The sequence below is a fragment of the Ambystoma mexicanum genome, chromosome 2p (genome assembly GCF_040938575.1).
Source record: "Ambystoma mexicanum isolate Mex_15411 chromosome 2p, UKY_AmexF1_1, whole genome shotgun sequence".
NCBI lineage: Eukaryota > Metazoa > Chordata > Amphibia > Caudata > Ambystomatidae > Ambystoma > Ambystoma mexicanum.
This window is the reverse complement of record NC_090923.1, coordinates 549,179,406-549,194,795: the sequence shown is the minus strand read 5'-3', so window position 1 is coordinate 549,194,795 and position 15,390 is coordinate 549,179,406. Positions and strand designations below refer to the sequence as shown.

At 45.2% G+C, this 15,390-nt stretch overlaps 1 protein-coding gene across 1 annotated transcript in view; it reads right to left on the bottom strand.

Moving 5' to 3' along the window:
- The window catches only part of DNAH1 (dynein axonemal heavy chain 1), a 3,604,831-nt gene that overhangs the window by 1,287,869 nt on the left and 2,301,572 nt on the right, over positions 1-15,390 (bottom strand). Inside the window, exons 45-46 of the mRNA XM_069644003.1 lie at positions 12,408-12,581; positions 11,723-11,761 (exon numbers count right to left, since the gene is read on the bottom strand). Of these exons, the coding sequence (XP_069500104.1) occupies positions 11,723-11,761; positions 12,408-12,581 (213 nt within the window). The remainder of the gene's footprint in view (positions 1-11,722; positions 11,762-12,407; positions 12,582-15,390) is intronic.

Sequence of the window (15,390 nt, the reverse complement as noted above, 5' to 3'; positions counted from 1 at the left end):
TGCCCTGGGAGAGAGTAGTGAGTCCCAGGGTATGGAGTCTATGTTTGGGGGTCACTATGACACCCTTGTGTTACTGCACTGAGGGTGCTGTGGAACACACACATAAAAAATAGATGATACCCTATGGAGCAGAAAGAAAACCCCATAGCCCATAAGCACACAAAGAGTCAAAGACATACCTCAAATCATGCCTGAGAGTGGGAGGAAAAGAGTCTCACTCTTAGCAGGAGAAAAAAAAAAAATTCACCAAAGCTGCTGGTGGACTCACTAGGTTTGGGAAATGAGCCTAACAAGTTCCCCCTCTGTGAGATGGGTTTCTTGTAACAATGCAATGGACACCTTTTTTCTTTTTTTCAAAACTTTATTTATACATTTAGAACTTTACGGAAGCAATAGAACATAATACAATATCTCAAATGCACAAGGCGATACTTATTCACCCATAATTTCCTAAATAAATCTTAAAGAAGTAACAGAGGGGAACTGAATACAGGGAGCAAGGTGACAGAAGGTAAAGGAAAGAAATAAAATGAAAAAACAAACCCCTTTTTTCTGTTTACAAAGGATTTCACCCGGTTTCTGCGCAAGTATGTGCCCAACCCCATACATTCCATGTTAATACCTTGATGTTACCCACCATGTTCGCATATAACTGCTTTCTCTCGTTCCCTCTCTGCTTCCTCCCAGCCAGGCTACGCCCATGTATACACCCCTGCTGTCTGCTTCAATGTTTCCGACCTCCCCTTCCATCTGCCATCCAGAGTAGCACTTCCACTCTGTGTACCTTTTTACGTGAAGAACTTACAACAAACCAAACAGTAACCAGAACAAAACATTTGCGCCCAGCTGCTACTCCCATCGTGCAGCGCTCAGGCGCCCCTGCACTGCCATGGCCCATCCATGCCTTCTTGTGCTAGTTGAACTGCATCGGCAACCGGCGACTTTAACCTTTGCGTGGGTTAGACCTGTGAGCCCAAGGTAAGTGGCCAGATGGTGCTCCTGTCTAATGTAGGATTCGTCAACATAATTGCACTTAGTGCCCCTCCTGCATTAGCACATCATGATAGACACTTCGGTAAACAGCAGAATTCCCTCGTTACCACCACCCTCTTGAGCCAGGTTACCGCTGATGTGACAGTTTCTTCCCCTCCGTCCAGGTTGTTGTGTTCCAGCCACATAGAACGGCCTTTGTAGATCACCTTTAACCTAGACCGGTACATTAACATGTAATTGATGTTTAGTTGCCAGAGTATGGCTTTAATCGGCACAAAGGAATTTCTGGCCCTCTGGACAGCAGGCGTGTAATCCGGTAATATGGCTATTGCAGAGTTGTCCCATAATATTTCTCCTCTTTCCCTTGAGTATTTCAGTATAATTTCCCTGTCCGGAAAGTTTACGATCTTTGCGATCATCGGACGAGGGTGCGACCCGGGCGGTAGCTGTTTCTGCAAGGATCTGTGGGCCTTCTCCACCGCAAATCGCTGTGTGAGTTTGCCAGCTCTGACCTCCTGCAGCTGCAGGGTCTCCGCAAATCCTGTGGGGCTTGGGCCCTCAAGCCCCTCAGGAATTCCTAGTAATCTCACATTGTTGCACCGGGCTCACCCCTCTGTGTCCTCTGAACGGGATTCCAGCACAGCGTTTCTCATCTCCAACTCCTTCAGTCTCGTTTCCAGGTTTATCGTGGTCTTGCTGGTTTCTTTTAGGCCGTTCTCTGTTGTCGTTACTCTCTCCGCCAGGTTCCGCATATCTTGCCTCATCAATTGCATATCAACCTTGACCTCGTCAATTTTTGTTTCGATAAATGATCGCAGTGCCGCAATCGCCCCCAGCATCTGGTCGTCTTTGTTGCCGGCATCTGGTGCCCCCGTTGTGTTTGGTGCCGCAGCGCCCCCTTGTGCTGTTTTGCGGTGTCTGGTTGCATTGTTGAATGAGTCCGTAATTGTAGACTTTTTCTTCCCTTTAGACAGGGACATGCCCTTGTGTTTGCTAATGAGCCACTTCTCCCCTCTGTTCCGGCAGTCTTTTTATCAACTCGACCATCTAGTGGTTATGGCTACTGGTTGTGTGGTAATTATCGCCCACTTTCGATGTGTTAGGTGTGGGCACTGTTGATGGCTCTAGTTTGTCGCTTCTGTTGTTGTGCCGCCCTTTGGGCCACTTTGTCATTGTACTGTTGGGCGGTACTCTTGTCTTTTGTGTGGTAGGCTGCATCTGTCTTGTTTGTGGGTCACCTGTGTTCTGGCCCTCGTTGTAGTCTGAGCCGCACTCGTGACCTCGATTCCTCTATTGTGTAGTGCTGCAGCTCTGTAGCACCCACCTCGTTTCTGTTTGTCCAGTGGACCTCCAGAGAGTCCAACGGTCAGAGGTGCCCACTTGTCGGTCAATTCAGCTAGTCAGGTCAATCAATGCAATTACCGTAGTGTCCTTGGTGGCTGTTCGCTCCCTACTGCTCAGGTGATCTCGCTCGGTGTAGCGGGCAACAATCCTTTATACACTTGTCCAGTCTTCAGCAACTGTCCTTTCACCAGCGCTCGTCGTTAGTGCCCAGGCACTGTTATGTTTGTCCGGAGGATGAAAAGGCACGCGAACCAACCTTTGTTGCCCCAATCCCAGTGACAGGACTCCAGTGCACTCTTCCAGGACCCAGTGCGCTGCAATAGTTTGGGTTCGGCACCCCTCGTGTTATTCTGCTCTATGGCCCAGTTTGCCATAGCCTTCCGTGCATTCTCTCGTGGGTGCTTCGCCATTCAGGGCCGCACTGTCATGTCATGTTGTGTCTTTGGTGACATCCTGCGCCGCACTCCTCTGTGTGCCTACGTGCTTTAGGCGTTTCGTGGCAAGCCCGTCTGGCCTATGCGCCACCCAGGCAACTTGCGTGGGAAGATTGCAGGCTTATTTTCCTAAGTGAAAGAGGGGGAGGTTCTATTAGCGTTGTACTCCTCTCCAAATGGTATGTCAGGGTTGAGTTTGAAGCACCACGTGATCGTCCCAGGGTTAAACAAGCATTGCAGTGCGCCCCCAGGCATACACCCTCTCCCGTCAACATGTGTCGTGTCACTCCCTGATTCCCAAGTGCGCCATTGCTCAGACCACAAGTCCACGCAGTGCTTGAATTATATCTTTTGAGTGGTCCACATGTAAATTGGCTGCTTTACCAAACCCGGGTTGCTACTAATGGCAGCCCGATCCGGCGTGCCACAATTTTGCTACCAGTTCTCCAACTTACAGAGTTCCAGTGTTTCCGGGTCATCGGCCTGTCGTGTGCAGCCTCCGTCAATGGGTCCTAGTATCGTGCTTCCAGGGGTCGCCTCGCCGTCTTCTGATCTGACTCTTCGTGTGGAGAATCACATTGTCTCCCCGTGTCGCTCCGATTTTGTCTCAGCGGTGCAGCTGCAGCTTCCAACCAGTCTGCCTCTCAGCAGTCAGGTTGGGCGTTCACAGACTCTTTGCGAGTCTCACCTGCACCGTTGAAGCGCCCCCTCCAACTCACTTTGCGCAGCTAGGGACTTTGCTGGTCTTCAGCTATTCCGCACCTTGTTGGCGTCTTATTTTGGAAGCCAGCTCAGTCAGCGGTCTCCTGTCTTTCCCCGATGCTGTTGTCTCATGCCAGCCAGGGTGCTGCTCGGGCCAGGGACGCCCGCACCTTCTGTTTTTTGCTGGCAGAGCCCGCAACACTGTCAGCTTCAGCCCCTCCTCCTTCGGTGCCCGGCTACGGCCTTGTCCACTGCCATCTTGCCGGCACCGGGTCCCCTGTTTGCAGCTGTCGTTCTCCGCACAAACAGCTACGATTTTCACCGGATTTTCGAAGCAGAGCTGGGGAAACGCTTACTACATTAGTAGATGTGCTTAGGTGTTCGCAATTCAAAGCGAACCGTTGCGTATAAGGATTTTGGTTAGGATCTCGACGGGAGCTCTGCTCAGGTACTACCTCACTCCACTGGCTCAGGCCATGCCCCCCTCTATCTTCTCAAAATAATGCTGGTTAATTTTTTGTCGTGAGCCCGAGGGGGACTAGGTTGGCCTTTTGATATTCTCTTATAAAGTGACCGTGGATGTCTGTGCAGATGCATATCTTCTTAAATTTAAAAAGTTAATTGCCTGAAGCTGTACATATTGTAATTTAATTCATTCCCTGGGTGTTGAATAGGGATGGGCCTCTGAGTATTTCATTTGTTTGCTCTTCTGTAAAGCTTAGTATATTTTCCATTTGTTGTGGTGATGTAGCCAATATTTGGTTAAGGCAGTACTTCTTTCGGTGCCTGTACTCCTTTTCTGGGGTAGGGCCCTCCGTCGCCTGCTTCGACAATCTGGCGACCAGTCGAGTCGGGCACTTCGAAGGCAGACACCCCAACGTGAGCTTCGACACCTGTTCCTGCAACGATTTGGGATTCATCTTTTGTCAGGAAAATTCATGCACCTGAAATTGAGGACAAAAGGCCTCATTACGACTATGGCAGAGCAATGGAATTACTGCCACTTTTCCCATCTGCCAAACTCAGAGTTTGACCTTGGAGTGGAGTACCTTTCAGTAAATCCTCCAACATTCTGGCAACATTTAAAAAAAACAAAAAAAAAAGATCATCAGCATTACCGTCACTGCTAATTCTGCCAAAATCGCCATGAAGTTCTATAGACTCCAAAAAATTATGCCACCTATCACCACTTGTAATCTGGCAGTAAATCTGCTGGATAGAGTAACAGTAACAGTAATTTTGTTTGGCGGCATTCCAGCGTATTTACTTGCAGAATGCCACCAAACGCGTAATGAGGGCCAAAAAACGTTATTGTGGAGAGAAGTGATTGGAATGAGAAATGACTCGGGTCTGCCTTTATGTTGTATAGTTGAATCGCTGGAAGAAAGATCTCAGGGGCAAGAACTTTTCCAAAGATCCACCACGTGAAGGCAATGTTGGAGGGACCTCGGTCCCCCTGCTTTGTTCCTGCAAAATATAACTGTAATGTTGTATTACGGCAGAAGGCGGAATACCTTTAGCAGCAAGACAATGATTGTCAGTTCTAGGATGAGATATGTATTCGCTTTCCTCCTGGGGACCTCATTGTGGAGGGCCACAGGGTCAAAACCCAGTCACAGCGCGGCAAATCGGCGTTAGGGGCAAATATATTTCCTGGGATGTGGGGGTAGTCTGAAAAGGTCCCACTGCTAGAAGGTTGGCACTGCCTACTTAATACAGATCTCTGAGAGGTCCCAGATGAATTGGAATCATGACGGGTATGTTATCTATTTTGGCCTTTGGCATCTCTATGGTGCCAGAATAGGCAACATATCAGTCTCATCTACTAGATCCTCATTGATGCACTGGACCGGAGAGGAGAATGAGGGTATGCCATCGAATCAGGCGGTCAATCCTAATTGGTTCTTAAAAAATAGATAGAAAATACCCTATTCAAAGGGGTGATCCTAGATTGTCTCATGGTATTAAGAACATACCTATATCCAACTTCTACTTTCTCAATAGAAATCATGGAAAATTTGCTTGGGGCACCATGATATCAAAAGTATCTGTGTACTGGTTAGCCCTTTCCTGACGGTAGGGAATCATGCAGTACACACTACGGTCACTGATGGAGACACAGGGAGTGGGTTAGTTTTGAGAAACTCCACGACAGGAAGTGAAAAGAGCACAGAAGCTGGTAGAAACAAGAAACACAATGTTGAATCAGGGACTGTTAGGAACTAGAATAATACCAAAAGGAATATTAGCTTAAGTGGACGTGTGCCTCACAAGCAACCAGTCCAGTTCACTAGAGTGGAGGAGAAAATGACTGGAGAAGGGAAGTTGATGGTTGTGGAAGGACTTAGCTTGGACAGGGTAGAGTATGGCCAGCAGGCTTCCCTTTTGCTATGCTATATTGTTATTATGATGCTCTGAGCCTCACTTAGTGGTAGGGTTATCCTTTGACGCTGATGTACTAGCATACAAGTACACTACTGTCATGATGCCCGCTCCCGGGGAGCCGGTTCAAGCCCTGCGGCCCCGAAAGCGGACATCCAGTCCCCAAGGAAGGACCCAGCAACCCCATATAGGGGCCCTTTGGATAGTGTCCTGGCGCCTATGGCGCCAGGCTCACAAAAAGACATCAGCCCTGGCGCCATAGGCGCCAGGCTCATTATGGGAGTGCTTGGGTGCACTTACCTGATGCAGACCATGCTGCAGGATCCCGGCCTCCTTGAGGCCTGAAAGGGACTACTTAACTGTGGGACTAATTTACCATCGGGCGTGGTCGGGGAAGGATACATACCTGATTGGAGGAAGGATACATACCTGGAACTTCTCCAAGGCTATTTAAACCCCACCCGAACAGCCACACGTGCTTTGCGTTGTTCTGCATCTAGCAGCTGGACGCTCACCGTGTCTGCTCCTGCATCCTGACTTCTGCCACGCCTGCCAGCATCCTGGATCACCTGCAAAGGAAGAGAAGAAGAGAACAGAAGAAGGAAAAGTCCTTACCTGCTAAATCCGCATCCCGGAGACATCTCGCCGACAATCCTGAAAAGGAAGACTTTTATTTAAAAGCTCATAGCGTCGATCGCTGCAGCACCGCATTCCACTCACCTTTACAGGGCGCCTCCATTTTCAGCAGCGATCATCCGGATTCGCAGTCACGCCCCAGCGCCTAGGGAGAAAAAGGCAAGAACAAAAAGGTGAGAGAGAGAAGGGAATAAGGAAAGCTAAATCTCCATGTTAAGACTTACCTGTTGATTCATTCCCTCTTCATTTCGGGTCCGCGCCGCATCCTGGCATTTCCGGACCCCGGCCCCTAAGGGGAAAAAGAGACATCAGCGTTAATGAGCGAATGAAAAGACATTACCAAAAAACGCTCATTAAAGACTTACCTGATTTCTACAAGGATTTCACCTCTCATCTCGGGTCGGTGCCTGTTCCCTGGCATTCCGTACCCCGGCCCCTATGGGGAAAAAGACACTAGCATTAGTACATTAATGCATGGACACAGGGGAACCTCTTATCAAAAAACTTACCTGGAAGCCAAGCAAGTTTGGTTCCCACCAATCCGAAAATCCAGGGAAGTAACTGGATACCAACGCGCCCCTGCATCAGAAGCAGGATGGAGAGCTTGTCCTTCCAGACCCTAAGGTAAGACGCTACGAGGAATCACAGAAGGGTTTTGAGGAGGGTGAGAGGGGAAAGTGGGAGGCCGATTGCATTACCCCGCAGACAGTTAATCCCCTATTTTCGCCTACAGAAGGATACTTCTGCGAGCCAGACAAGCCAGATTTGGGGGCCCGGTCCAGTCCGTCTTCCGAACCCTGCGCATCACCTTAGAAGAGGTCACAGCAGCGCAAACCAGGCCAGCGCCTCCGTGGGAGTCAGGTGAGCGTTACAACTACTTTTTCAATTTTATAATGGTTGCAAGACACTAAGAAAGTGAGAAGGGATTCTGTGAAATATTTTTCAGGCTGCTTTTGGGGGGTACACTGTGACAATATCCCCCACCTGACTGTGGGTGTTTTGTGAGAAATTATCATGGGGTTTGAGAGCTGCTTCACCCTCCGATGTAGGGCCCAGAAGTGGAATTGGCAGGAGCAGGAGCTCGCCACATGTACTTCACCGAGATCTAGCACTTTAAAGGATGTACAAAAGGCAGTTGAAAGTGGTAGTAAGATTAAGGTTGCACAGGCTGTTTAATACAGCGAGAAGATTTAGTTTATTTGGTTACAGTGAAATCAGGTTCTCCCCACGTGGCAGGGCCATATATTTGCATATGTCACATGAACACTGCTAACCAGAAAGCTTGCAAAACCCATGAGGAGCCCCAGCACTCCTGTGCATGCTTGCATGACTACAGCAATCAAATATAGCGGACCGGCTCCTCAATCAAAGACACCTACAGTAGAACCGATATTTGAAATCCATCAATCATGCTCCAGTTAAAGAAATCACACACAGGCGCCATCCCGGCTCGGGGGAAGAGGAGCATAAAGAGCCATATATGAAGAGGGATTAACAGCACAGAGTTGTGGTAGTTGAAATTGAAAGAAGAGAGTTTGGTGATGGTTAGAGAAAGGAGAGTAAGAGCTGACAAAGAGGTGATGGTGAAAGGAGTAGCAGAGCAGCAGCAGGGGAGAAAAGGCTCTAAGGGGGAGGTGATGAAAGGAGGAGCAGAAGGCGGCAGTAAAATCTGAGGAGGGAAAGGGTAAAACAAGAAGCGGTAGTGTGGACTAAGACATAAGGAAGATGTGGCAATAGGGGAAGCCAACAGTAGGCATGTAGCCTGAAAGCAAGCTAAACTAGAACACGCACAATTTACCACGACCCCACAAGTGGTGTAAGGGTTGTAGGAGAAAGTATGAGTTTACAGCACAACATCAATTAACAGTGTGAGCAGTCTGGGAAGCCAGAGCTTGGAAGCTAAATGAGGGAAAGTCTCCTTGGGCACAAGCTTATGTTGCAGAGGCAAGGAGGCAACTCAAAGGATGTAGGGGGTATCCATGCAGGAACCCGTGGAAGAGGGGATCACCAGGGATTAGTTAGCAGGTCTACCCCCTTCAACCTAACCTCTCACTGTGCTACTGCAAGATGTCCATGATCTAACGAAAGCAGCAGGCGTCAAACCTCTTGGTCATCGTCAAATCCCATAGATCTCAGAACTGAGGCTAGGGGGAGCCCGGGAGAGACTTTGACAAGATATTTTTGTGGATTGGTTTTTCCTTTCTTTTAGCTTGTTTCTATGGCAGGTCTTAGTTAAAGGTTTGGTGGAAAATTGCACCAACAGAACAGAACTTTGTGGAAGACTAACTTCTTTGCTTCCACCCTGATAGCCAAAGAACTACAATTCTGACAACCTTCTAAAGTCTCCCCCTAATCTTCCCTAAAGGGCTACGGTGTAAGGACAGTGGCAAGGCCTCTAACAAGTATATGGGAACAGCTATATGGATGCTGTTTCTTCTTTGCTTCATAATACACCCTTTGGTGAATCCCAAGTTGGTGTCTGTCGGTTATTCGGTCTGTGCTTGTGACAGGCACACTCATGGGGCTGCATACAAAACAATGGCTTTGATAGCTTCTCAAACTATCAAGGACCACATTGAGGCAGTCACAGTGGCATTCACTAGTTATCGCCAAATCAGACTGTGTACACTAGTCTGCTTTCATCTGCCTGCCATTCTGCTGAACTTGTTCATTTGCATCTTCTGCTCTGTAGAGGAGAAGGAAGATGCCTCTCCTCTGGTCCCCGCTCCCTCACCACCGTCCGATTGGAGTGGCAGGCGAAGAGCTACAGTTGGGAACCCATGCGTGAATCCATGCAAAATTCCTATATCGCGTCGAGTTTATGAAAGACCATATGCACCCAGGCAGCCATTCAGATTGTACCTTCATGTAGAAGCAGAAGAAGGATGCTACAAGGAGGGGTGCCCACTACCAAGATGTCAGAATGCGGTTATGAGTAATATGGATGAACTCTAAGTAAAATCTGAAGATGACAGAATGATCTCATAAAGGAGACATATGAACCTATGCCGAAACGATATGAGAATACTTAAAACTGACAATGTAACTGAAGCACAAAGAAAAACATCTACCTAAAGAAAGTAATCTTGAATGTAAGAAGATGAAATAACGTGCGGACCAATAACTGTAAATACGTTGTAATGCAAGGTAGAAAAGATACATGGAAGCTTGCTAAAAAGAGACATACATACAACGTTTAGGACGACCATTGGAAGAAAATGGACGGCCCGTGTTAAGAATCAACCCTGTTACCTCAAAAGACGAGCCTAGGATTACAAATTGAAGACCTGTTTTTGTGTGCAGAATAAGGGAATACCCTGGCCTAGGTTCAACAAGGCTATTTCGAGAGATTGGTGCAAGGCACAAAGGCAGTCGAAGGAATGGACCACATGATAAGACATATTTCTGCTAAGATTAGGAGAGACAAGGACATTTGCAAGTGTCAAGTATTGAACAATCACAAAGCCAAAAGCCTATGTGAGGTGAGGTAGTTGTACCCTGTTTAATAAAAATCAAATAGTCCTAAATAAAAGGCTGAAATTGACAAAATCGTAGTCTCCTAACACGTGGTTCAGAAGTCGAAAACTATTAATTAAAACCCAGATGGAGATAGTGGTCTGCTCAAGGAGCTTAATGTCCCAGAACAGTGAGCAGACTATGAAGTCAACTACAAACAGAAGGCCTTGGCTAAGGGTCAGGTCATTGACATATGATGGTCTAATTGGGAAAACAAGAAATGAATTGACACATCTCAAGCACCTAGGTTTCGTTTTTTTTTAATCACGTGCTGCTAAACAGGCCGAAAGTCCAAAGTTGGATGGGGTTGCCAACCAATCATAAGGCCTGCCACGCACTTTCACATACAATGTTGCAGTTACCAATCCGCTGCCATATTCTCTGCTATAATCAGTATACTATGTATGTAGAAGTAGCTCAAGGTGTGTCCTACAGACAAGGGGCAGCCAATGAGACATGTTCCCCTAATCCAACCCCTCCTGGTAGTATGTTTTGCAAAATGCCACGTAAGATGACATCATAAATACATATGAAAAAGTATATAAACTCTTTATACGCAAGGGGATGTATGATTATGCATGCATCTATTTTCATAGCTGCACAACTCCTGCTTTCGTTCATTGAGATTAAAGCAGTATTTTACCATCTTCCTTGGGTTTGTCCGGTTATTTGGTCTAAGATATATATTGATAATTCCATTTAGCGCATAGAGGACGCTTCAAAGTGCTACAGCACAGCACGACCACATAATATTTGGACCCAATTGACTTCAAAACATACCATACCTTTCATATGCATTAACAATACTGCATTCATACACCAGTCTAGCTCTCAGGCCTAGTATTCCCCTGATTTTGCATACCATTGGCCACTGCATTCTGTTCTACTGCAAATAATTCCCTTGGTTTGATGAACTATTCCTGTCCGCCTGCTGATATTTCAAGTACACAATTCCTCCTCCATTCCTGCACACCTCTTCTTCTCTTCTAAATGAAACTCCTACCTCTCTCGTGATTTCTGAGGACGGTGCTAAAGCCATTGGCCCATTTGAACTTGACGCACCGTCCAAGCTGTTATTTCGCTGATGAAGTATGTCTCTATTTGTTGCCAAATTATAAAAGCTTCAAATGCAACACAGTTGTAATTTTCCCCCTTTAAATCACAATATTTTAATATACATTTGGAAAGGGGACTGTTCGCCATCATTACTTCAATCCACTACTCCTTAGTGGCCTCATACTACTCCAGGAAGATCATCCTCTCCTGCATGCGCAGGGCTTTTCAAGCACCCGTTTACCAAAGACAACCCTTTCCTCCATGCGTGATGCCCCTCAAGCACCAGTTTATGAAGGACACCATTTTCAACTCTCCCCTTCATGCCGCTAGAGCTTTGCTACATGTCACTTCTCATCAAACTGAACACCACAGTCTTTTGTAGGGGATAGCTTTGGCACACAGAGTCTGGCCTATAGCCAACAACCCACTCACTCCAACAAGTCACTTATCTCTTGCATGAAAATACTATTCTCCTTTTCTAAATATTTATGTTTGTCACATTCAAGGCAAACCCTCCTAAAGCCTGCATGAAATATCCCTGCCCTCTTCTAATTCACTCTTTGCTCGTGAGCCTCTTGTCTTTTCTACTCCTGAACTCCTCTTTTCTCCTCCACTTCTCCTCTCCTGAGCTTCTCCTCTGCTCTGAAAGCCTCACTTACGGACTGCCTCCTTGTGGCTTTTCTCTCCAAGTAATCCAGCTAAAAAAGAAGAAAACAAGCAAGTTGAGAATGTTTTTGTCTCTATAAAGAGGAAGTACTAATTGTGCCTCACTATGGATGTGTTTAATGATTTCTTTTAGTTTTTGTTTTCATGCATTCTCTTCTGTAGTTTTGCTTGTTGATATGTTATCTTTTATGTATAAATTGTAAATAAATAAATAAAAATAAATAAAAAAATAAATAGAAACAAACTGAATGAGGGAAACTAGGGACACTCCCCATTTCCTGCAATCTGGTCAGTGAAAGGGATCATGTCAGGTAAGCCTAGCTGTAAGATAAACTATTTGGTGCCGGCCCTCTGATGTGTAACAAAGACACCATCTAAATCTATAAAGTACAGTGACATACTTGCGATTGCACCTAGACCAAGGTCTCAACAAAGAAGTGAACTAAGGATGACTTGAGACTCTCTGAATCATACTTCATGGAGTGGTAAATGAGGAGCTGCATCCTTCGACTAACCCATACATTATCGGAAACCAATAGATTCATCTTTCTCAGGGCGCAGGAAAGGGTTGGTATCCCAAGATTCACCCATCAACAATGGCAGAAATATGTGCTGTATACGGTTTGAACTTCTCTTAATATGCAGCAACTACCTTCCTACACAAAAGCACAGACTCACCCATCCAACTGCCAAGGATGGTTGCGAAGATCTTCTTCTTGCTCTTGTCTTCCATCTCTGGGAAGGACAGGAAATTGAAGTGGCGAGTAAGGCGTTGAGAGACAGGATTTCTGCCACCCCCAGGAGGTCCCATGGCACACACAAAGTTTATATCCACAAGTACCTTAAAGACACCTGATGAACAGAAACAGAAGAAACCCATAAAGAATCAATGATGTATACACAACATGAAGAAAAGTAGCTTGGTATTCATCATAACTTGGATAAACAGTTGTTTATTTTACTTATTTTTTATTTTATTTTTTGAATTTGTAGAGCGCACTACAGCCCAAGGGCATCGAGGCACTGTAAACGGAGCGTAAGAAGGCTTAATTCAGGGTTATAAAAAAGCCGCCCAGCAGAAGTAGTCTTGAGAAGGATACATGGTTACATATACAGCAGATACGGTACAAGTTACTTCGTTACAGATAAAAACATGCAAGGTCATACGAAGAGCCTGGTTTTGATGGCCTTGCGAAAGGATGCATGAGAGTCTATTAGCCTGATATGAGGTGGTAGGGCGTTCCAGTGGGTGGCAGCCATGGACGGGAAGCTGGTCCTGTCGTCTTGTATTTGGACATGCATCTTAGATCTTACTTTGGGCCTATCCTGTGCCATTGATTCTGTTTATACCACCTAGAAAACTCATTCCAGGTTGCTTGCAGAGGATGTCTTAATTAACTAGACTGTAACAGAAGATGTGGGGAACATTCTGCTCTTAAATTATTGTCTGTGCATTCTAAGAGAAAGATCCTTAGATAAGTATATTAATATATTCTGTTTTTTGACAATTATAAAAGATTTGAAGGCATTTCAAAATATATTCATTCTGATTACTTGGATTGCTGGGTACATGTGGTGCTTAGTTTTTGTCGCACTATACATTTATTTTATGAACAGGTTATTGTTCCACCTTGGCAATACTTGCCACATAACAGCATTCAGATGTATTGAAAAGGTAGACTGCTTAAAGCTTTTAAAGCAAAATGTGTTTCATCCAGAGGTTTATTGTAAAATTAAAACACAGTAAATTCACAATAAATTACTATTCAGACAGTGAAATCTATAAACAATGTATCGAATGTTCATAAGGATCAAGTATACTTAAATCCTCTCAATCCTCTCAATAGTTGAAAACCTAATCTGTCTGCACTAATAATTTCCAAAGAGGTTTGTTGAGAAATGTCAATCATTTTCTCTCCCAGTATTAATCACTACATTTGAGAGCCAAATAAATAGAAGATTTACACTGGTCTTAGATGTTCCATCTAACAAAAGTATCTAATGCCTCCTCCGCACAGCAGTCTTTACAGATATTATTCTTCAAAATTGTATGTGTCAGAGCTGGTCCTCAGTGTCAGCTTATAAAACTATAACATTGCAATCATATTCCCTAACAAAAACCACTTCAATGCAAAGCATACCTCAAAACATAGAAATAATCTGTGGCTATAAACTTAACAAATAGAACAAATTACATCAAGGTGATTCAGGGTCAGACTGTGGATCTCCCTCCTTCAAAACTTGATATGATAGGCCTACTCCATCAGAAGGCTGGGACAAAAAACTGCTCTACAGAAGCTCCATAAATCAGCCAATAGAATTTAGAATTAACAATCACAGTATGAACCACTTATTATGGAGCAGGCTCCACCTATAAATGTACTCAGCACCCCAACCACCAGATGCCCAAATGTCATGCCAAGCATAACCAAAAGGAGAACTGGCATATGCTCAAGGGGATGGCTGGGCAGAAGTTGTGAAGAAGAAGGGAGAGCTAAGGACAAAGATTGCCAGAATACCATAGAGGTACATTTTGGTTATTCTTTCGTCCATTAGGCTTCGTTTGCCAACTTGCTGTGAACATATTGCACAGTAAAAATGTTCACGGGAGAAGGCGCAGTTAGTAGATTTGTAGGTGAAAAGATTGTGGAACATGTCACAAATAGTTCTAAAAGAAGTCTTTTAGTGCTTTCACAACACATGCGGAATAGCCTAGGTGGCTGCTGTGAGGTTGGCATCCCAGAAGGAGACACAGATAACAGATTCAAAGTTTAACAATGTTTTATTAATACAATGTCAGGATGGAGTAAGGCCTATCTTGCCCTAAGCTAAGGTGGGATTTCCCTACCTAAAGAAACTAAGGAAAGTCTGTGTCGGAATGTTCAACTGAAAAGTCTGTTTGTATCCAAAACCTATGCTTGCCCTCACAGTTAATACAAAACAATGTGTAGGGATGCCAACCATACCCTGAGCAGTGATTCAAACATAAGGTTCTGAGCTATGTTCCAGCTCTGGGTTATTCATCAGATTTGTTTTCCCCAATGTCATTAGGTTCACCCAAATGTTCAATTTACCTTCGTTTAGACTTGAAGAAATGCAGTTCCACACTTTTGCACGGATCAGAGTGCCCTTCTCCAAGTTCAATATAGTTCCAGGGTAACACAGTTCCAGGCACCGATACTTAGGGTTTCCTTCCCCAAGTTCAATGTTCAAATGTAACACAAAAAGAAGTATCTTGAAGCTTGATCTGTAGCACAAGACTTTAATACTCAGGGCTCCCTTCCCCAAGTTTGATGTTCACCATCTGTTTTTGTACTTCCATCACCACAGCAAATGTCCTAGTTAGCTTCTAGGGGTTCCCTGGTCTTGGCTAAGACCACACAGTCCACCCACTGCAGGTCACGCAGCCAGGAACCTCCAGGTTTCTTTCAAAGTTCAATAGTTTGATCTACAGGCAGTTTCTTAAGCCATAGATTCACCACTTTATCACATATGTTGTTTCTTAATTTGGATTCTACTTTATTCAACGTTTCTTGCATTCAGATAAGTGATTCGGTTTGCTAAAGATGTGGCTTTCATTTGTAAATGTGGCTTTCCCTTAATAAAGTGTATCTTTGCTTGTTTCTTTCACTTTAGTATTCAATAAGGGCTAATGTTGCTT